Genomic DNA, 22,814 nt, shown 5'->3' with positions numbered 1-22,814 from the left:
GGGATAGTTCCTCTTTCAACCTGTTTTTGTTTTTAATGTTGATTTCATCATCTCTTCCCCTTCTACCTTTTGGGGTGGGTGTTAACTTTTATTCCTCTCTACCTTGGGAAAATGTTCTAAGATTTTGTCTTTGCACAGAATGTCATTTGTTAAATATAAAACATTGAACAGGTATTTGGGTGAATTAGTTGGATGAAGAGTAGGATTATCCACTAAATTCCTAAATCTATCTTCAATAAAACTATCAAATCAATTCAAAAAGTTTTTTTCCCTCAGATCACTAGCTTTTAAATACACCTTGAATATATTTTGTTAAGATGGAATTGAAGTGTGCAAATTAGTTGATCTGTATTTCAGTTGATCTGATTAACAGATGTAAGAGAGTACCATTATTGCTGCGTTATTGTAGTTACAAAGTTGCTGAAGTTTCTCTTATTCAGGTGTTACTCCTGGTACTCTTGTTAAAAACACAGTAGATTAGAACTGTATTTTCATTCATGGTTTTGTCATAGAGTTATAGAACACTGCAGCACAGAAACAGGCCCTTTGGCCCATCTAGACCATGGCAAACCTATTGATCTATCTAGGCCCATCAATCTGCACCTGGGCCATAGCACTTCATATCTCTCCCATCCATTTACCTACAGGTGTCCCCGCTTTTCGAACGTTCACTTTACGAAACCTCACTGTTACGAAAAACCTACATTAGTTCCCTGTTTTCGCTAACAGAAGGTGTTTTTACTGTTATGAAAAAGGCCGCACACAAAAAAAAATCAGCGCGCGTCCCAAGCAGCCGCTCTCCCCCGGATTCAGAACGGCATTCTAGCCAGCATTGCTTAAACACGTGCCTGTGAGCAGCCGTTTGCAAGATGACTTCTAAGGTGTCGGAAAAGCCTAAAAGAGCTTGTAAGGGTGTTACACTTAACGTAAAACTAGACATAATTAAGTGTTTTGATCGTGGTGAATGAAGTAAGGACTAAGTGAGTTTGGCTTGTGGAAGCTGATGAAGATGATGTTGAAGAGGTTTTGGCATCCCATGACCAAGAACTGATAGATGAAGAGCTGATGCAATTGGAAGAGGAAAGGAAAACAATCGAAACTGAATGAGTAATGATAAAGTACGACTTTAATTTTGAAAGGGTACGTAGGTTTAGGGGATATTTGCAAGATGGTTTGAGTGCTTACAAAGAATGTATGATCTAAAAATGCGCGAGGCTCAGCAGTCAAGCAAGCCTTCCACATCAGCCACAGCAGACGACGAACCTCGACCTTCGACATCGAGGCAGGCAGTCATAGGAGAAGATGAGCTGCCTGTCCTAATGGAAACAGACGACGAGATGACACCCCAGTATCCCACCACCCCAAACCCCGGGCTGCGGACAGATACTGATTCGTGGAGAATGCAGCGGTAGCCGGGAGGCACACAGCACATCTTTAAGAAAAAAGCCGAGATAAACATGCTAATTAATTAGGTGCTGCCAGACACGTAATTGTCGGCCCAGATCAGAAGCGAAGCAATCGGCAATCCCCTCTGATCTGGCGGCACCTAATTAATTAGCATGTTTATTTCGGCTTTTTTCTTAAAGATGTGCTGTGTGCCTCCCGGCTACTGCTGTACCCCTGCATGCTTTGCGGATCGGTATTGGGTCACTGCCTGGAGGGTGGGGGCCACTGCACCACCAAAACTCCTACTCAGTCTAACACACCATCAGTGTGCTCTGCGCTGTCTTCCCAATTCCCGTAAGTGATACTACACTGTACATACATTATTTCTACTTTATATAGGCTGTGTATTTTTGTGTTATTTGGTACGATTTGGCAGTTTCATAGCTTAAAGGTTACTGGAGAGCGTTTGCATGAGATTTTCGCTACGGAGAACCGTTCAGGCAATGATTTTGGAAAAGTATTTCTACTTTATATAAGCTGTGTATTTATCATATCATTCCTGCTTTTACTATACGTTACTGTTATTTTAGGTTTTGTGTGTTATTTGGTATGATTTGGTAGGTTATTTTTGGGTCTGCAAACGCTCACAAAATTTTCCCATATAAATAAATGGTAATTGCTTCTTCGCTTTACGACATTCCAGCTTACGAACCGTTTGATAGGAATGCTCTACCTTCGGATGGCGGGGGAAACCTGTATTCAATTTTCTCTTGAACATTGAAATCAACCCCGCATCCTCTACTTGTGCTGGAAGCTCATCTCCCACTTTCACCACCCTTTGAAGAAGTTCCCCCTCGTGGTCCCCTTAAACATTTCACCTTTTAGCCTTAACCCATCACCTGTAGTTGTAACCTCACCAAACCTCAGTGGAAAAAGCCTATTTGCATTTACCTTGTCTATACCTCTCATAATTTTGTTTACCTCTATCCTTAGAACAAAGAAAATTGAGGGGAGATTTGATAAAGTCCTAACCTATTCAACTTTCCCTATAATTCAGGTCCTGGAGTCCTGGCAACATCCTTGTAAACTTTCTCTGCACGTTTCAATCTTATTGACATCTTTCCTGTAGGTAGGTGACCACAACTGGAGACAGTACTCCAAATTAGACCTCACCAATGTCTTATACAAATTCACCATAACATCCCAACTTCTGGACTCAGTACATTGATCTATGAAGGCCAGTGTGTCAGAAGCTTTCTTTATGACCATGTCTAACCATGACATCACTTTCAAGGATTTATGGATCTGTATTCCCAGATCCCTCAGTTTTACTGCACTCCTCAGTGCCATTTTTCAGCCTCTTTTTTTTTCAGTTGGTCCAGATCCCACTGCAAGCTTTGATAGTCTTCCTTGCTCTCCAGTACACCCCCCGCCCCCAATCTTAGTGTCATCTGGAAATCTGCTGATCCACTTAACCACATCATCACCCAGATCACTGATAGATGACAAAGAACAACAGACCCAGCACACCACTAATTACAAGCCTCCAGTCAGAGAGACAACCATCTATAACCACTCTCTAGCTTCTTCTGCAAAGCTAATGTCTCACCCAATTTACCATATCATCTGGAATGCCAAGTGACTGAACCTTCTTGACCAACCTCCCATTGTAAGACCGTGTCAGATGCCTTGCCGAGGCCCATGGAGACAATATCCACCACATCGCCTTCATCAACTCTCCTGGTAACTTCCATGTAAAACTCTAAGATTGGTTAGACACAACTTACCATGCACAAAGCTATGTTCACTATCCCTAATCAGTCCCTGTCTATCCAAATATTTATATATACAGTCTCTTAGAATGCCTTCAGATAGCTTTCCCACTACTGATATCAGGCTCACCAACCTATAATTTCCTGGCTTATTCTTGAGGGCCTTTCTTAAACAATGGAACAATATTAGCTATCCTTCAATCCTCTGGCTTCTGACTTGTGGCTAGAAGACATCGTCTGACATCAATAGACTGTGTCCATCTCTCGAGTAAATACAGATGACAAAACCAATAAGATCTCCCCCCTCTTTCTGCTTCATGTGTAGATTGCCACTCTGATCTTCCACGGGACCAATTTTCTCCCTTGCTCTTAATTGTCATCTGGAATTAAATAATCCTTCAACATGTCAAATGATCATGGTCACTTGAAGTACTTTAGGTTAATGGTAGCAAACTGTTCTTCAGCAGAGGATAACATCCCACTGGAGAGCTAAAGCAGAAATTAACTACCACAAACTTTATTTCAAAAATAAATTTTGTTCATAAAAGTATGTACAGGAAATGCAGTACTTTCACTACAGGACTTCCTTCATCTTCATAGAATGTGTTGGTTTGATGTCACTACTAACAAAGCACCAGTGCCATTCACTTGCCCTCTGTGAGCAATATACCCAACAGGTGCTCATTAAGTGTTATTTCTGAACTCATGCCCTCAGTGTCTAGTGGCAGCAAGATCACAGGCTGTTGTCCTTCCCCGCAAAGCCTCTGCTTTGACTTCACCAAGCTTCAGTTTATCATTTAGCATATGATCCTGCATTCTGGTCGGTTGGCAGCATTCAGTTATAGACATTTTGTTGAAGGCCAACAGGTTTTGGGTATGCTAAAGTACATCTTTCATTAAATTGATCTTTCAGAAGCAGTTGATATGTCTCTTTTCCCTTTCTTGGAACACCCTGTGAATCAGTTATCTGCTCAGAATGAGCCTTGATAAGGATCTTTCATCCTTTTCCAGAGACACTTTGCAAATGCACAGTTCACAAAGAGGGAGATGATCATGTCATCATTATTATATCTGTCTTGAGGTTAGCATGTATTGAGAGCTAGACTCCGATCTGTAGGAAAGGGTCTTTCTTGCTGCCAGCTAAGTGAGGTCTTCGTGCATGTTGGTGAATTATGGCAATGAGACATTCTGCAAAATGGCTTCACAGTCTGCATTGGAAACCATCCTGTAGGATCTATTGTGTTCTTCTCCCATAGGGTCTGCTGAATGTTTCATACCAACCAGGGCCTGATGGTCTTGTGATCAAAGGTGTTTTTCTATAGAGATTTTTCTACATAGTTATTGTGACAAGGACAAGTGAATGGAACTTAGAACAAAAGCAAGGCCAGCATTAAGAGTAGATAGTTTGCGTATATTGGTTCTACGCATTGCTGAATATAGCCATCACACCCCCCCCCCACCCCCACACCACTTCTCTGATGTGGTATATCCATTGCAACTCCATGGACACGTTCCAACGTGGATTTCCAGATGAAACAAGATGGCATGGGGTGACTGTTGCAACATGACATCAGGTATAGGCCACATCTGCACCACATACACCAATGCCAAGAACACTTCCCACCTTATTACTGAATTCTTAGACACAGTTAAGAAAGAGTACTGCTGCTATAGTCCTAGTCTTGTTTAACCTGGCTATTTTCTTCAGCCTATTCCTGTTGCACATCCTGGCTCTCCAGACCTTCAGTAAGTTGGACTTAATGGTGAAAAAAGCAAAGGATCAATCAGGCCAGTTGCTAAAGAACGTGTTCTCGCTCTAAATGTGGCAACTCAAACTGGTCACAGATGCTTATCAATCAACTGGCCAACTGTAGATTTGTGCAGAAACTGATGCCACCCATGTACAGAGAGGCTTTGATCTGAGTGCTCCTCTTGCTTGGCATCGTCCCTTCTCAGTCCGGCATCCATCCAGATGGATTTGACAAAAGATTCTATGCAATGTATAAACAAAACAGAGTCCTGTTGAAGGGTCTCTGCCTGAAATGTTGACTGTTTACTCTTTTCCATCGATGCTGCCTGGCCTGCTGAGTTCCTCCAGCATTTTATGTGTGTTGCTACATAAGAGCAGGTAACCTTGCTTGACTCTAGCTTCTGGGAACACTTCTGCTTTCCAACTGTTAGTTTGTACTATATTATTGCTGTCTGTGTAAAACAGTTGCAACCTTGTAGTCCTGTGATTTGTTCATCCTATAATTCAATCCAAACTTGTGGAGAGGGGTTTGAATAGCTTTTAATACACTGTTTCAATGTCGTGACAGATGAAGTGATGCAATGTGATGGAGCATCAAAAAACTGGGATCCCGCAATTTATACTTTCAAGACCCATGCCTAATCAATTAATTTGCTGCATAATTAAACCACACAAATAAGGAGATCTCTAGTATAGATGTGAGCCTGATCTTAAGTGGCCTCAAGGGATCAGCAGAAAAGAAGTTGGAGAGGATGGGTGAGCTGATCTACAGCTACGGAAAAGAGAAATTTGGAGTGAAGGAACAAATCAGCAGGAAAGATGTGCCTTCTCCTCCCAAATCTTGTCATCTCCAGGAAATCCAATGACTTGTAAAAGAAGGAAGAGGCCTGAAGAAGTTGTGGAAAAAAGCAACAGCAGAAGGAAGGGGAGAGCATCAACCTCCTTCAAGAGGACCTAAAACAGAGGCTCTCGAAGCTGCGCAGAGCAGTGAATTTAACGAAACGATGCAAAAAGAAGGAAAAAGCAAGAATAGACAACTGCAAAGATTCCTTTAAATATGTGAAAGGCATTTTCACAAAAGAGAAAAGTGGATACTTAAAAGTATCAAAAGAGGAGGTTGAAAGACATCTCAGAATCATCCACACTGATAAGTGAAAAGATGAACCAATACTTGTCCCAGCTGACATCCCACCAATCTCAACCCCACAACAGCAATTTCACATCAGCCCTCCCAAGCTGAGCAAGGTGAAAGAGGCAGTGCAGAAGGCAAGATTGGCATCAGCGCCAGGCCCTAACGGTGTTCCATATTGTGTCTACAAGAACACCCAGGATGTTCTGAAATTCCTTTGGAAAAACATGAGGGTTGCGTGGGAAAAGCAAGTTATCCCCAAAGCCTGGAGAAGAGCGGGGGTGGGGGGGAGTTCTGATCCCAAAAGAAAATAATTCATCCACCATCGAGCAATTTCGCCAAATAAATCTTCTGAACAGAGAGGGCAAGATCTTTTTCAGCGTGTTGGCGCAAAGACTTACAAAGTGTATCTGAAACAAAACCATTTCATTGATACATCAATCCAAAAGGCTGGCATAGCAGGGTTCTCGGGATGCCTTGAACATACCAGCGTCATATGGCATCAAATCCAGATGGCTAAGAAAGAAAGGATCTGCATGTCTTGTTCCTCAACCTGGTCAATGCCTACGGACTACTTCCTCATTCCCTACTGTGGACTGCTTTTGAATCCTTTCAGGTGCCTGCAACAACAACAAATCTGGTAAAACACTACTTCCAGGATCTGCAAGTTTGTCTTACAACATCACACTTCACCACAGCGTGGCAACCACTGGAAGTAGACATCATGGCAGGGTGCACCATCTCCCCATTGGCCTTTACTATGGCAATGGAGCTCATTATCAGAGCCTCAAAATGGGTTGCGGGAGGAAAAGGGCTACAGTTTGGTCAACAGTTACCACCAATACGAGCCTATATGGACGATATAGCAATACTGACGACAACTGTTCCCTGCACCAAGAGACTACTGGAAAAGCTTCATCAAAACGTCACATGGCCGAGGATGAAGATCAAGCCCAGCAAGTGCAGAAGCATCTCCATTGTCAAAGGTCAAGTCACCGATAAAAGATTTCAGATTGACGGAACACCTGTCCCAACTGTTTCAGAAATGCCAGTGAAGAGCTTGGGTCAATGGTATGATGCTAAGCTCAAGGACACTGAGCAGTTTAAACAACTAAAAAAAGATACCATCATGTACATAGCTCGCATCAACAAGACCTGGCTGCCAGGAAAACTCAAGCTGTGGTGCTTCCAGTTCGGCATACTCCCAAGACTCATGTGGCCTTTAACAGTGTATGAGATCCCCATCAGCAAGGTTGAAAAGCTCGAAAGAATGATCAGCACACATGTAAAACAGTGGCTTGGACTTCCGCGCTGCTTAAGTCCTGTTGGACTGTACGGGAACGGCAAATTGGAATTACCAATTGCAAGTCTTGTGGTAGAATTCAAATGCACCAAAGCAAGATTGGTCATGACCCTCAGTGAATCTGAAGATACTGTTATTCGAACAGTGCCCCCCCCCCCCCGTGTGGCAACAGGGAGGAAGTGGACCCCATCTGAAGCTGTTCAGACTGCTAAATCTGCTCTTCACTTCAAGGATGTGGTTGGCCAAGTCCAACATGGGAGAGCCGGGCTCGGGCTCATCCCAAAAGCTCCTCAGTGGCACAAGGCAACATCAGTGCAGAAGAGATGGCTCATGGTGGAGGACTTGAGAAGACAGGAGGAGGCAGAGCGAAACACCAGGTCCATCTCAATGGTCAAGCAGGGCCAATGGACTAATTGGGAGAGCCTGGAAAAGAGGAAACTTAGCTGGCGTGACATCTGGGAGATGGAGGGATCTCGGCTAAGTTTTGTCATCAGAGCCACTTATAACCTCCTACCCACACCTCAGAACCTGAACCAGTGGTGGGGAGAAGACCCCACTTGCTTTCTTTGTCAAGCACCTGGATCACTAAGGCACATTTTAACAGGATGCACCACGAGCCTCACCCAGGGGTGGTACAGTTGGCGGCATAACCAACCTCTCAGACTGCTGGCATCAATCTTGGAACAGAGGCGAATCACCACAAATGCTCTCCCACAAACATCGGCAAGAAATATCCACATCACACGATTTGTACCAGTAGGCCAACCTCCAGAGCACCAGATAACATCAAAAGATGTAAGCATTCTGCAGGTTGCTCAGGATTGGAAAATGACGTGGACTTGGGGGAAAAAAAGCTTGTGTTTCCCCCAGACATTGCGGCTACAATACTCTGGCCAGACATGGTCCTGTGGTCCACAACAGCCAAGCTGGCATATGTTGTGGAATTGACAGTACTATGGGAAGATGGTGTCGAAGAAGCTTATGAGAGGAAAAAGACCAAGTACTCTGAACTGGCAACTGAAGCTGCCCAGAATGGCTGGAAGACCAAGATTTTCCCTGTAGAATTGTGATGCAGGGGATTCGTTGCTACATCTACGACCAGTCTATTAAAGAAGATGGGGGTGAGGGGTCACTCCCTCTAACAAGCAATCAAGTCCTTGTCAGATGCAGCAGAAGAAAGCAGCAATTTGATTTGGATTAAAAGAAAAGATGGGAGGGTATGGAACTGAGGGGGGTGTATCTGGGACGCCAGGTAGCACCGTTGAGCCCTCTGGAGACATTGTGGGCTTATCAACAAAACGTCAATGAAGGAGGGTGCCCACCTGATGACCCCGATGACATACCTACCCTCCCTCCTTGTCACCACTCCAAGCCCACTGCCAACATCAAGAGTGCCGACTTACCATAGGGATTGAAACATCAAGTCCTAGTAGCTCTACTACTATTTGATCTATTTTTAACTGATCTTGTTCTACCGCTATTGGATAAGAAATGGTAAACTCTTTTGGGTTATCAGTGGCCACTTTGTGTACTATCTCTTGTGAGTAAACAATTTAGGAAATAGACTTTGCAGCCAGTGATCAGTATATCCACTAAATATTTCTGTGTTTTACATACTGTGCAAAAGTCTTAAGTATTGCACTGTACTGCAAGTGCAAAGGAAGAACAAATTGCATAACATGAGTGATGAATATGATTCTGATTATGGGTCTTTATTGTGGACTGAGAGTGGGAAGGAGGGCAGGGAGATGGGATTCATGGTTGAGAAAAGGGGAAGGGAGAGGGTAGGGAGCAGGAAGCACCAAAAAGACATTCTGGAATGATCAATAAAGCAATTGTTTGGCGTCAAATGATGTCTGGTGTTTCAGGGTTGGGTGTGTCTGCACCCACGTCACCCCCCCCCCCCCCGGCACTCCTCCTCTGCAACCTGTCCCACATTCCTCCTGCGGAGCTCCACCTTTGCCTTTTCCAACATCCTTTTCTCCTGTCAGATTTGCAGACTGGTTCTGTGCTCCACATTGACAAATGCAGTACTGTGCGGAAGTCTTGGGCTAGTATATTTATGTGCCTGAGATTTTTGCACAGTACTGTATATTTCAGGAGGAGTAGAAAACAAAGGATCTAGTTCTGTCTCGATGTAATATTCTGGATCATGGCTGGCTTGGCACCTCTTGCTTCACCTTACAAAGAGCTTCCTGCAGGGGTGGGGTAATATTGAGTTACTGCATTTTTACCGACGTTAGTCGATAATCTGTAGGGTGCCCCTTGAAAGTGTTTTGGTGTGATTTAAATGTGGCCAGAGCTCAGTGATTCACTCATTGTAACAGTCAGGCACCCAGAAGTGGATAAATAGCCCCATGTTACCAGACAGTGCAGGAGACGAGGAAAATTTGGCAAAGGGCTGTACTGCTTCTGGAAAAGTTTGTTAAAGGTTAAGGGCTGTAATGTTTCTGGAAAGCAGCCACAAAAGCTTTTCTGTTCATTTTCAAGCGATAACAATGAAGTACAGTTTATTAATTTGAAATCAGTTCTTCAGATTATCAAGTAATTGTATTTTGGGATATGACTTAGTGCTTTATTAACATTGAGCAAAAATAAATAAAATTAAGCAAACTATCAGCAGACTGTAAATTGTTGAAATCTGATACCACATTATTCACACAAAAGAAAGTTCTGTAATGACATCTAATTACCCCAGCAAAAAGACTTGAACTTTCTTTGGAAAGGGTTTTTCTCTTGAGCTGTACCTTTTTTTTAACCTTTTCAGTTTTGTTTGCTTCTGAAGTGAGAGAGTTCAAAAACACATACTTAAGATTTATTATCAAAGAAGGTATATCTATGCTCAGAAGAAAAATAGTAAACGTGCTGTACTTTCACTCGTGTCCTTGCATTCCTCTTTCCAACCAAAATTCCAATATGTTCACTGAATTCAATTTTACAAGATATACTGCAGAGGTCATATGGTAGCTATCCATACAGACTTATTTCTGTACCTGTCAAGGCTAACTATTGTTTGGGAGATAAAATTTGTAGTTTCTTTAGAGTTAACCTTTGCAATGCTCAAAAGTCCTTTTGAAATAAACACTTAAAGGCCATGGCCTGATCAAACTGATATGACACTGTTGATGCATTGACCTTTCAAGAGAAGGGGTGGTTTGGTGAAGTGGTGAGGTCATTGTTTATTATCCTTCTAAATAGCTGCTTATGTACAAGAGACTGATTTACCCTCCATAGTTTTTTAAATTGTCTATTCCTCCTTGTTGTCCCTGCCTGTCCACCAGCCCAATCTCCTGCCTTAATTTCAAGATCATTCTTATTGTTGTGCTTTTCTAACTAATTCTTTGTTTTTTTGCTGGCCAAGAAATTTAACCTGCTTAATTTTCTTTAATATGATTTAAATAACTTCTATTGTTGCTGAGTATTCTTTGTAATTTTAAAATTATATGTTGTTTTGTGAAGTTTTGTCATTTTCTGATGGAATCCAAATATTTCCATTAGCTTCTGGACCATTGTAACTAAAATTAAAAGCCTGCACTCCTTAAAGCCATCTTTAGGTCAGAAATGTTAGGTTGTCCTAAGAAAGTAGAGTTCTGCCTTTAAATCAAATGTTCAGCACATGCTGCTGCAACTAGTTTTAGTCAGTGTGCCCTTAAGCTGACAAGTTCTCACTGTTTTCTTGAGTGGAAGGTTGGGGATCTAGAAAAAAGGTCAAATAAGGGATTATCAATTCATCTCAGGAGGAAAGCAATTTAGTTGCCTGTCTTTACTATTCTGAGTTCTGTTGACCATGTTAGAGAGGAGCTAGAAACCAAGTCCAGCTTGGTTACCCAGTTATGAAAACATTTAACATTAATCGAAGTCAGTATATATGCAAAAACATCACAGCAACTTAAATATATCATTGCATGGATTTTTTTTTAGTTATCCAAGGCTGACAAAAGACTTGAAAGATATCAAGAATAATTACAAGGGTGATTTAACTTGCATCAAAAATATTGAAACTACTGCACTCTCACATTTTGACAAATGTTTAATTAGAGTTATAGCAAAAGAACGTAAAACTGCTGTTTTTATTTAAGACTTGGAAATTCTGACCTTTTGACGTTAATATTAAAAATCTGATTTTATATTTTTCCCCCTTCTTGCAGTATCCTAAGTTCGGCCTTGGCCTGGAATAAATGGCAAACAATGTCATCAACTAACAACATAGCACAAGCACGGAAACTGGTAGAACAGCTGAGGATTGAGGCAGGCATTGAGAGAATCAAGGTGAGATGGGTTTTAAAAAAGTGTAAGATTTGGATGGGCTTGTTCGGGTATTTGCATGTTTTAAAAACACAATGAAATTAATTATAGAGTAAAAGTTGCTCAGGTTCGATATTTCTTCAACCACCTACCCTCAAAGGGTAATTTCTCATTGCTTCTTTTTGCTTATTTTTGTAAAGTGCGTGTTATGCATGGAGTTGTACAGCAAAGGACAGGCACTTTGGCCAGCGTGTCCATCCAAACAAACTGACAGTTGAATATAGCAGAACTCAACACATTAAAATTCTTACAATACAAGATCTCATTGTTCAGCAATCCAGATGATTCTGCATCTGGCTCACCAGTATCCTATTTCCTGCACAACATTAAACATACTGGAATCCTATTTTGCATGTCCCCTTTAAATTCACCTGGGCCTCATTCCTGTAATGTCTTTAAGCTCAGTAGAACAATTTCCCATATTACCTGTGAGCTCACTTGCAAATTCAGTTCTACTTCATAGAAACATAGAAAACCTACAGCATAATACAGGCCCTTCAGCCCACAAAGTTATGCTGAACATGTCCCTACCTTAGAAATTACTAGACCTCCCCATAGCCCTCTCTTTTTCTAAGCTCCATGTACCTATCAAAAAGTCTCTTAAAAGACCCTATTCTAGCCGCCTCCACCACCGTTGCCGGCAGCCCATTCCACATACTCACCACTCTCCGAGTGGAAAAACTTGTCCCCGACATCTCTTCCGTACCTGCTCCCCAGCGCCTTAAACCTGTGTCCTCTTGAGCAAATATTTCAGCCCTGGGAAAAAACCTCTGACTATCCACACGATCAACGCCTCTCATCATCTTGGACGCCTCTTATCAGGTCACATCTCATCCTCCGTTGCTCCAAGGAGAAAAGGCCGAGTTCACTCAACCTGTTTTCATAAGGCATGCCCCCCAATCCAGGCAACATCCTTGTAAATCTCCTGTGCACCCTTCCTATGGCTTCCACATCCTTCCTGTACTGAATCAACCAGAACTGAGCACAGTACTCCAACTGGGGTCTGACCAGGGTCCTATATAGCTGCAGCATTACCTCTTGGCTCCTAAATTCAATTCCACGATTGATGAAGGCCAATGCACTGAATGCCTTCTTAACCACAGAGTCAACCTGCGCCGCTGCTTTGAGCATCCTATGGACTCGGACTGCAAAATCCCTCTGATCCTCCACACTGCCAAGAGTCTTACCATTAATACTATATTCTGCCATCATATTTGACCTACTAAAATGAACCACTTCACACTTATCTGGGTTGAACTCCATCTGCCACTGCTCAGCCCAGTTTTGCATCCTATCAATGTCCCGCTGTAACCTCTGACAGCCCTCCACACTATCCACAACACCCCCAAACTTTGTGTCATCAGCAAACTTACTAACCCATCCCTCCACTTCCTCATCCAGGTCATTTATAAAAATCACGAAGAGTAAGGGTCCCAGAACAGATCCCTGAGGCATTCCACTGGTCACCGACCTCCATGCAGAATATGACCTGTCTACAACCACTCTTTGCCTTCTGTGGGCAAGCCAGTTCTAGATCCACAAAGCAAGGTCCCCTTGGATCCCATGCCTCCTTACTTTCTCAATAAGCCTTGCATGGGTACCTTATCAAATGCCTTGCTGAAATCCATATACACTACATCTACTGCTCTACCTTCATCAATGTATTTACTCACATCCTCAAAAAATTCAATCAGGCTCATAAGGCATGACCTGCCCTTGACAAAGCCATGCTGACTATTCCTAATCATATTATACCTCTCCAAATGTTCATAAATCCTGCCTCTCAGGATCTTCTCCATCAACTTACCAACCACTGAAGTAAGACTCACTGGTCTATAATTTCCTGGGCTATCTCTACCCCCTTTCCTGAATAAAGGAACAACATCTGCAACCCTCCAATCCTCTGGATCCCCTCCCATCCCCATTGATGATTCAAAAATCATTGCCAGACGCTCAGCAATCTCCTCCCTCGCCTCCCACAGTAGCCTGGGGTACTTTTACGTAACATCTTTTTCTTTCTTTTTTTAAAAAAAGTTAAAAGTTCATTGATATAGTAATAAAAATAATATACAATAGTCCGTTTATAAAAAAAATTAGCGAGTCCAATACCAGTAAAGTTCCCAGGCTACCTAGTTATCAAAATTGTACTGTATATAAAAAAAAGGGCAATATCTGGAAAGAGGAACTCAGGTCAGAATGTCTGGTCAGCAAAAAGAAATAGTTTTCTCTTGCCACAGATGCCATGTGACCACCTACGCATTTCTAGCGTTTTCCATTATACGTTTCTAGTATTTTGCTTCCAGGGCTCAATTTTGCCCTTTTGTATATGTATAGTCCTTTCTAGGAAAATCATTTAATTAGTAATTGAGAGTGGTTCAAGATTATTTTTAAACATTATTGAGAGCCTATGGTATTATTATGTTTAAGTTTGACAACTATTAAGCACATGGATGTCATCTTCATTATTCAAAGGTTCAAAGATCAAGTTTAATGTCAGAGAAATATATACAATATACATCCTGAAATGCTTTTTCTTCGCAAAACATCCACAAAAACAGAGAAGTGCCCCAAAGAATGAACGACAGTTAAATGTGAGAACCCCAAAGTCCCCCCAGCTCCCCCCACCCGCATGTAAGCGGCAGCGAGCTACGATCCCCCCTCCCCCCACCAGCAAAAAAAAACGCATGTTGGTACAATTACCAAGCCCAAGCATGTGCTCAGCAATAGCAAAGACGCGGACCAAGGTTACCCCAAAAGCTTTGCATGTCATCAGAAATTTGACAACCCACAGGTTCTCTGTCTCTACCTGGCAAGCAGGGAGACATAACAACAATCTTAAGAGTCTTTAGGATCTTAAAAATCCGTTTTGTCGCTTCTTTCACCCAATTCTTTGATAATTTCACTGAGATTGACTAATCTCTGGATCAGAAATAATAACTTGGTTATTTCTCAAGAAGCTAGTAGCAGCGCCTTTATTAAGTGCAGGCTCAAAATGTACAGTTACAAGAGTAAGTTTGTGAACCCTTTGCAATTACCTGGTTTTCTGCATTAATTACTCATAAAATGAGATCTGATCTTCATATAAGTCACAATAATAGACAACCACAATCTGCTAGAACTAATAACACACAAACAATTGTACTTTTCATGTCTTTATTGAACATTTTGTTTAATCATTCACAGTCCAGGTTGGAAAAAGTATGTGAACCCTTTTATTTAATAACTGGTAGAACCTCCTCTAGCAGCAATAACCTCCACCAAACATTTCCTGTAGCTGCTGATCGGACTTGCACAATGATGAGGAGGAATTTTAGACCATTCCTCCAGACAAAAACTGTTGCAGTTCGTCAATATTTCTGGGATACCTTGCATGAACAGCCCCCTTCAAGTCATGCCACAGTATCTCAATTGGGTTAAGGTCTGGACTCCGCCAGTCATTCCAAAACACAAATTTTCTTCTTCTTAAACCTTGTCTTGTGGGATCATCCAACTTATATTAAGTGTCAGGTGACAGGCCACTACTCTGACGTTCTCCTGTAAAATGTCTTGATACAATTTTGAATTCATTGTTCCCTCAATGATTGCAAACTGTCCAGTCCCTGAGGCAGCAAAGTAGCCCCAAACCGTGATGCTCTTTCCACTATGCTTCACGGTTGGGATGAAGTGTAGATGTTGGTGTGCATCGCCTTTTTCCCTCCAAACATAGCGGTGTGCATTTCCGCCAAAAAGTTTAACTTTTGTCTCATCTGTCCACAGAACATTGTCCCACAGGTGTCATGGAACATCCAGGTGGTCTTTTGCAAACTTGAGATATGTAGCAATGTTGTTTTTTTTTTTGGAGAGCAGTGGTTTCCTCCATGGTGTCCTTTCATGAACAACATTCTTGTTCAATATTTTTCTCATAGTGGACACATGAATAGAGACTTTAGCAAGTTTTAGACATTTCTGTAATTCTTTTGCTGTTATCCTTGGATTCTTTCTCACCTCCTTCAGCAAAGCACATTGTGCTTTTGGTGTAATCTTTGCAGGATACCCCCTCCAAGGGAAAGCAGTAACAGTACTGATGCCTCCATTTGTAGACAGTTTCTCTTACTGAGGACTAATGAACACTCGTGTCTTCAGAAATGCTTTTGTAACCTTTTCCAGCTTCATGCATCTCTACAATTTTTCTACTAACATCTCTGAAAGTTGGTTTGATCGAGGCATGGTGCACATAAACAGATCTTCCTTGAGAAGAGCAAGCTCCATCAGGAACCTGACCTTGTGTGTCTTTTTTTATAGGGCAGGATTGGAACACCTGACTTCAAATACCTTTTGTAGAAGGCATTACCCCAAAGGTTCACATACTTTTTTGAACCTAGACTGTAATTGTTTAAATGGTGTACTCAGTATTGATGAGAAGTAGTACAATTGTTAGTGTGTTATTAGTTTAGGCAGATTGTGTTTCTCTATTATTGTGATGTACATGAAGATCAGACCACATTTTATGAGCAATGAATGCAGAAAACTAGGTAATTGCAAAGGGTTCACAAACTTACTCTTGTAACTATATATTAAATATCTGTCATTTGCATTGTCTTCTTCCAAAATTTTTATTGCACATCAGCTGAGGAGATTTGCATTTCCTTTTATGATTGCAAACTGAAGTCAACTTTTACACAATTTTTTTGATACTGAATTTCAGCTTCCACACACTTAAACTTTTCTGTAGGTTGATCTCCAGTGCATTTTACATCTTTCAAGGACTCAATGTCAGCACACGCTGAGAATCAGAGCAGGTGGATAGGATAGTAGCTGGAGTGGATAGGTTGGTTGGTCACATGGGTGTAATTGGTTGGTACCGGCTGTTGGCCTGGAAGGGTGTGTTACCATGCTGTATCTCTCAATAAACTGCAGATATATAGATAGAACATAGAACAGTACAGCACATTACAGGCCCTTCGGCCCACAATGTTGTGCCGACTCTCAAACCCTGCCTCCCATGTAACCCCCCACCTTAAATTCCTCCATATACCTGTCTAGTAGTCTCTTAAACTTCACTAGTGTATCTGCCTCCTCCACTGACTCAGGCAGTGCATTCCACACACCAACCACTCTGAGTAAAAAAACAACCTTCCTCTAATATCTCCCTTGAACTTCCCACCCCTTACCTTTAAAGCCATGTTCTCTTGTATTGAGCAGTGGTGCCCTGGGGAAGAGGCACTGGCTATCCACTCTATCTATTCCTCTTATTATCTTGTACACCTCTATCATGTCTCCTCTCATCCTCCTTCTCTCCAAAGAGTAAAGCCCTAGCTCCCTTAATCTCTGATCATAATGCATACTCTCTAAACCAGGCAGCATCCTGGTAAATCTCCTCTCTACCCTTTCCAATGCTTCCACATCCTTCCTATAGTGAGACGACCAGAACTGGACACTGTACTCCAAGTGTGGCCTAACCAGAGTTTTATAGAGCTGCATCATTACCTCACGACTCTTAAACTCTCATCCCTCGACTTATGAAAGCTAACACCCCATAAGCTTTCTTAACCACCCTATCTACCTTTGAGGCAACTTTCAGGGATCTGTGGACATGTACCCCCAGATCCCTCTGCTCCTCCACACTACCAAGTATCCTGCCATTTACTTTGTACTCTGCCTTGGAGTTTGTCCTTCCAAAGTGTACCACCTCATACTTCTCTGGGTTGAACTCCATCTGCCACTTCTCAGCCCACTTCTGCATCCTATCAGTGTCTCTGCAATCTTCGACAATCCTCTACACTATCTACAACACCACCAGTGTCGTTTGTGTCATCTGCAAACTTGCCAACCCACCCTTCTACCACCACATCCGGGTCGTTAATAAAAATCACGAAAAGTAAAGGTCCCAGATCAAATCCTTGTGGGACACCACTAGTCACAACCCTCCAATCTGAATGTACTCCTTCCACCATGACCCTCTGCCTTCTGCAGGCAAGCCAATTCTGAATCCACCTGGCTTAACTTCCCTAGATCCCATGCCTTCTGACTTTCTGAATAAGCCTACCGTGTGGAACCTTGTCAAATGCCTTACCAAAATCCATGTAGATCACATCCACTGCACTACCCTCACCTATATGCCTGGTCACCTCCTCAAAGAACTCTATCAGGCTTGTTAGACACGATCTGTCCTTCACAAAGCCATGCTGACTGTCCCTGATCAGACCTATGATTCTATAAATGCCCATAGATCCTATCTCTAAGAACCTTTTCCAACAGCTTTCCCACCACAGACGTAAGGCTCACTGGTCTATAATTACCCAGACTATCCCTACTACCTTTTTTGAACAAGGGGACGACATTCGCCTCCCTCCAATCCTCCGGTACCATTCCTGAGGACAACGAGGACATAAAGATCCTGGCTAGAGGCTCAGCAATCTCTTCCCTCGCCTCCTGGAGCAGCCTGGGGAATATTCCGTCAGGCCCCGGGGACTTACCCATCCTAATGTATTTTAACAACTCCAACACCTCCTCTCTCTTAATATCAACATGCTCCAGAACATCAACCTCACTCATATTGTCCTCACCATCATCAAGTTCCATCTCATTGGTGAATACTGAAGAAAAGTATTCATTGAGGACCTCGCTCACTTCCACAGCCTCCAGGCCCATCTTCCCACCTTTATCTCTAATCGGTCCTACCTTCACTCCTGTCATCCTTTTGTTCTTCACATAATTAAAGAATGCCTTGGGGTTTTCCTTTACCCTACTCGCCAAGGATTTCTCATGCCCCCTTCTTGCTCTTCTCAGCCCCATCTTAAGCTTCTTTCTTGCTTCCCTATATTCCTCAATAGACCCATCTGATCCTTGCTTCCTCAACCTCATGTATGCTGCCTTCTTCCACCTGACTAGATTTTCCACCTCACTCGTCACCCATGGTTCCTTCACCCTACCATTCTTTATCTTCCTCACCAGGACAAATTTATCCCTAACATCCTGCAAGAGATCTCTAAACATCGACCACATGTCCATAGTACATTTTCCTGCAAAAACATCATCCCAATTCACACCCGCAAGTTCTAGCCTTATAGCCTCATTATTTGCCCTTCCCCTATTAAAAATTTTCCTATCCTCTCTGATTCTGTCCTTTTCCATGATAATGCCAAAGGCCAGGGAGTGGTGGTCACTGTCCCCCAGATGCTCACCCACTGAGAGATCTGTGACCTGACCCAGTTCGTTTCCTAGTACTAGATCTAGTATGGCATTCCCTCTAGTCGGCCTGTCAACATACTGTGACAGGAATCTGACCTGGACACACCTAACAAACCCTGCCCCATCTAAACCCTTTGAACAAATCAGGTGCCAATCAATATTAGGGAAGTTAAAGGTACCCATGATAACAACCCTGTTATTTTTGCACCTTTCCAAAATCTGCCTCCCAATCTGCTCCTCTGCATCTCTGCTGCTACCAGGGGGCCTATAGAATACCCCCAATAGAGTAACTGCTCCCTTCCCAAGTGTGTTGTAAAAGCAAGCCTGAAGGCTTTGTGTGTCAATGCAAGGAGCATTCGCAATAAGGTGGATGAATTAAAAGTGCAGATTGTTATTAATGAATATGATATAGTTGGGATCACAGAGACATGGCTTCAGGGTGACCAAGGATGGGAGCTCAACGTTCAGGGATATTCAATATTCAGGAGGGATAGACATGAAAGAAAAGGAGGTGGGGTAGCATTGCTGGTTAGAGAGGAGATTAATGCAATAGAAAGGAAGGACATTAGCTGGGAGGATGTGGAATTGATATGGGTAGAGCTACATAACACTAAGGGGCAGAAAACGCTGGTGGGAATTGTGTACAGGCCACCTAACAGTAGTAGTGAGGTTGGGGATGGCATTAAACAGGAAATTAGAAATGCGTGCAATAAAGGAACAGCAGTTATAATGGGTGACTTCAATCTACATATAGATTGGGTGAACCAAATTGGTAAGGGTGCTGAGGAAGAGGATTTCTTGGAATGTATGTGGGATGGCTTTTTGAACCAGCATGTCAAGGAACCAACTAGAGAGCAGGCTATTCTAGACTGGGTATTGAGCAATGAGGAAGGGGTAATTAGCAATCTTGTCGTGAGAGGCCCCTTGGGTAAGAGTGACCATAATATGGTGGAATTCTTCGTTAAGATGGAGGGTGATATAGTTAATTCAGAAACAAAGGTTCTGAACTTAAAGAAGGGTAACTGTGGAGATATGAGACGTGAATTAGCTAAGATAGACTGGCAAATGATACTTAAAGGGTTGACGGTGGAAATGCAATGGGAAGCATTTAAAGATCGCATGGATGAACTACAACAATTGTTCATCCCAGTTTGGCAAAAGAATAAATCAGGGAAGGTAGAGCACCCGTGGCTGACAAGGGAAATTAGGGATAGTATCAATTCCAAAGAAGAAGTATACAAATTAGCCAGAAAAAGCGGCTCACTTGAGGACTGGGAGAAATTCAGAGTCCATCAGAGGAGGACAAAGGGCTTAATTAGGAAAGGAAAAAAAGATTATGAGAGAAAACTGGCAGGGAACATAAAAACTGACTGTAAAAGCTTTTATAAATAAGTGAAAAGAAAAAGATTGGTTAAGACAAATGTAGGTCCCCTACAGACAGAAACAGGTGAATTGATTATGGGGAGCAAGGACATGGCAGATCAATTAAATAACTACTTTGGTTCTGTCTTCACTAAGGAGGACATAAATAATCTTCCGGAAATAGTAGGGGACAGAGGGTCTAGTGAGATGGAGGAACTGAGGGAAATGCATGTTAGTAGGGAAGTGGTGTTAGATAAATTGAAGGGATTAAAGGCAGATAAATCCGCAGGGCCAGATGGTCTGCATCCCAGAGTGCTTAAGGAAGTAGCCCAAGAAATAGTGGATGCATTAGTGATAATTTTTCAAAACTCTTTAGATTCTGGACTAGTTCCTGAGGATTGGAGGGTGGCTAATGTAACCCCGCTTTTTAAAAAAGGAGGGAGAGAAACCGGGGAGTTATAGACTGGTTAGCCTAACATCGGTGGTGGGGAAAATGCTATAGTCAGTTATCAAAGATGTGATAACAGCACATTTGGAAAGCGGTGAAATGATCGGACAAAGTCAGCATGGATTTGTGAAAGGAAAATCATATCTGACGAATCTCATAGAATTTTTTTGAGGATGTAACTAGTAGAGTGGACAGGGGAGAACCGGTGCATGTGGTATATTTGGATTTTCAAAAGGGTTTTGACAAGGTCCCACACAGGAGATTAGTGTGCAAACTTAAAGCACATGGTATTGGGGGCAAGGTATTGATGTGGATAGAGAATTGGTTGGCAGACAGGAAGCAAAGAGTGGGAATAAATGGGACCTTTTCAGAATTGCAGGCAGTGACCAGTGGGGTACCACAAGGCTCAGTGCTGGAACCCCAGATGTTTACAATATAATGACTTAGGTGAGGGAATTAAATGCAGCATCTCCAAGTTTGCGGATGACACGAAGCTGGGCGGCTGCGAGGAGGATGTTAAGAGGATGCAGGGTGACTTGGATAGGTTAGGTGAGTGGGCAAGTTCATGGCAGGTGCAATTTAATGTGGATAAATGTGAGGTTATCCACTTTGATGGCAAGAACAGGAAAACATTATTATCTGAATGGTGGCCAATTAGGAAAAGTGGAACGAGACCTGGGTGTCATTATACACCAGTCATTGAAAGTGGACATGCAGGTACAGCAGGTGGTGAAAAAGGCGAATGGTATGCTGGCATTCATGGCAAGAGGATTCGAGTACAGGAACAGGGAGGTACTACTGCAGTTGTACAAGGCCTTGGTGAGACCACACCTAGAGTATTGTGTGCAGTTTTGGTCCCCTAATCTGAGGAAAGACATTCTTGCCATAGAGGGAGTACAAAGAAGGTTCACCAGATTGATTCCTGGGATGGCAGGACTTTCATATGAGGAAAGACTGGATCGACTAGGCTTATATTTGTTGGAATTTAGAAGATTGAGGGGAGACCTTATTGAAACATATAAAATCCTAAAGGGATTGGACAGGCTAGATGCAGGAAGATTGTTCCCGATGTTGGGGAAGTCCAGAACAAGGGGTCACAGTTTGAGGATAAAGGGGAAGCCTTTTAGAACCGAGATTAGGAAAAACTTCTTCACACAGAGAGTGGTGAATCTGTGGAATTCTCTGCCACAGGAAACAGTTGAGGCCAATTCATTGGCTATATTTAAGAGGGAGTTGGATGTGGCCCTTGTGGCTAAAGGGATCAGGGGGTATGGAGGGAAGGCTGGTACAGGGTTCTGAGTTGGATAATCAGCCATGATCATACTGAATGGCGGTGCAGGCTTGAAAGGGCCGAATGGCGTACTCCCGCACCTATTTTCTATGTTCCTGACTTCCACCCATACTGACTCAAAAGAGGATCCTGCTACATTACCCACCCTTTCTGTAGCTGTAATAGTATCCCTGACCAGTAATGCCACCCCTCCTCCCCTTTTTCCCCACTCTCCATCCCTTTTAAAGCACTGAAATCCAGGGATATTGAGAATCCATTCCTGCCCTGGTGCCAGCCAAGTCTCTGTAATGGCCACTACATCATAATTCCATGTATGTGTCCAAGCTCTCAGTTCATCACCTTTGTTCCTGATGCTTCTTGCATTCAGGTACACACACTTTAGCCCTTCTACCTTACTACCTTTACACCCTTCATTCTGCTGGCTTTACTCCATGCACTTCTTTCACTGCTCTATCGCTCTGGGTCCCATCCCCCTTGCAAATTAGTTTAAACCCTCCCAAACCATGCTAGCAAACCTACCTGCAAGGATATTGCTCCCCCTCGAGTTCAGGTGCAACCCATCCAATCTGTACAGGTTCTACCTTCCCCAGAAGAGATCCCAGTGATCCAAAAAATCTAAAACCCTGCTCTTGCCTTGGCCTTGAACTTTATTCCACAAGCCTGACTATCTGGGTAGGTACACTGCTCCTCTCCCACTGAACTAGTGTCTACACATCTCTACTCCATTCTATCCCCCTTGGTTCAGTCTCTTCCCATCCACATTCACAACACTTCACGTGCTCTTGATCTCCTCAACAACTTTCAATTCCATGACCCTGACCACCTAATTTTCACAATAGGTGTCCAGTCCCTCTACACTTCTATTCTCCAACATAAAGACCTTAAAAGCTCACTGCTT

General features: G+C 42.7%; 1 protein-coding gene across 6 annotated transcripts in view; it reads left to right on the top strand.

Moving 5' to 3' along the window:
* LOC134337501 (guanine nucleotide-binding protein G(I)/G(S)/G(O) subunit gamma-7) overlaps positions 1–22,814 on the top strand; it is a 160,006-nt gene that overhangs the window by 120,798 nt on the left and 16,394 nt on the right. For all 6 annotated transcript variants that reach the window (XM_063032577.1, XM_063032581.1, XM_063032580.1 and 3 more), the window contains one exon: positions 11,489–11,609. In XM_063032577.1, coding sequence (XP_062888647.1) covers positions 11,529–11,609 — 81 coding nt within the window. In that variant the 5' untranslated portion in view covers positions 11,489–11,528. The remainder of the gene's footprint in view (positions 1–11,488; positions 11,610–22,814) is intronic.

The sequence above is a fragment of the Mobula hypostoma genome, chromosome 24, assembly GCF_963921235.1.
Source record: "Mobula hypostoma chromosome 24, sMobHyp1.1, whole genome shotgun sequence".
NCBI lineage: Eukaryota > Metazoa > Chordata > Chondrichthyes > Myliobatiformes > Myliobatidae > Mobula > Mobula hypostoma.
The sequence above is the reverse complement of the archived record's forward strand: the minus strand, read 5'-3'. Positions and strand labels throughout refer to the sequence as shown.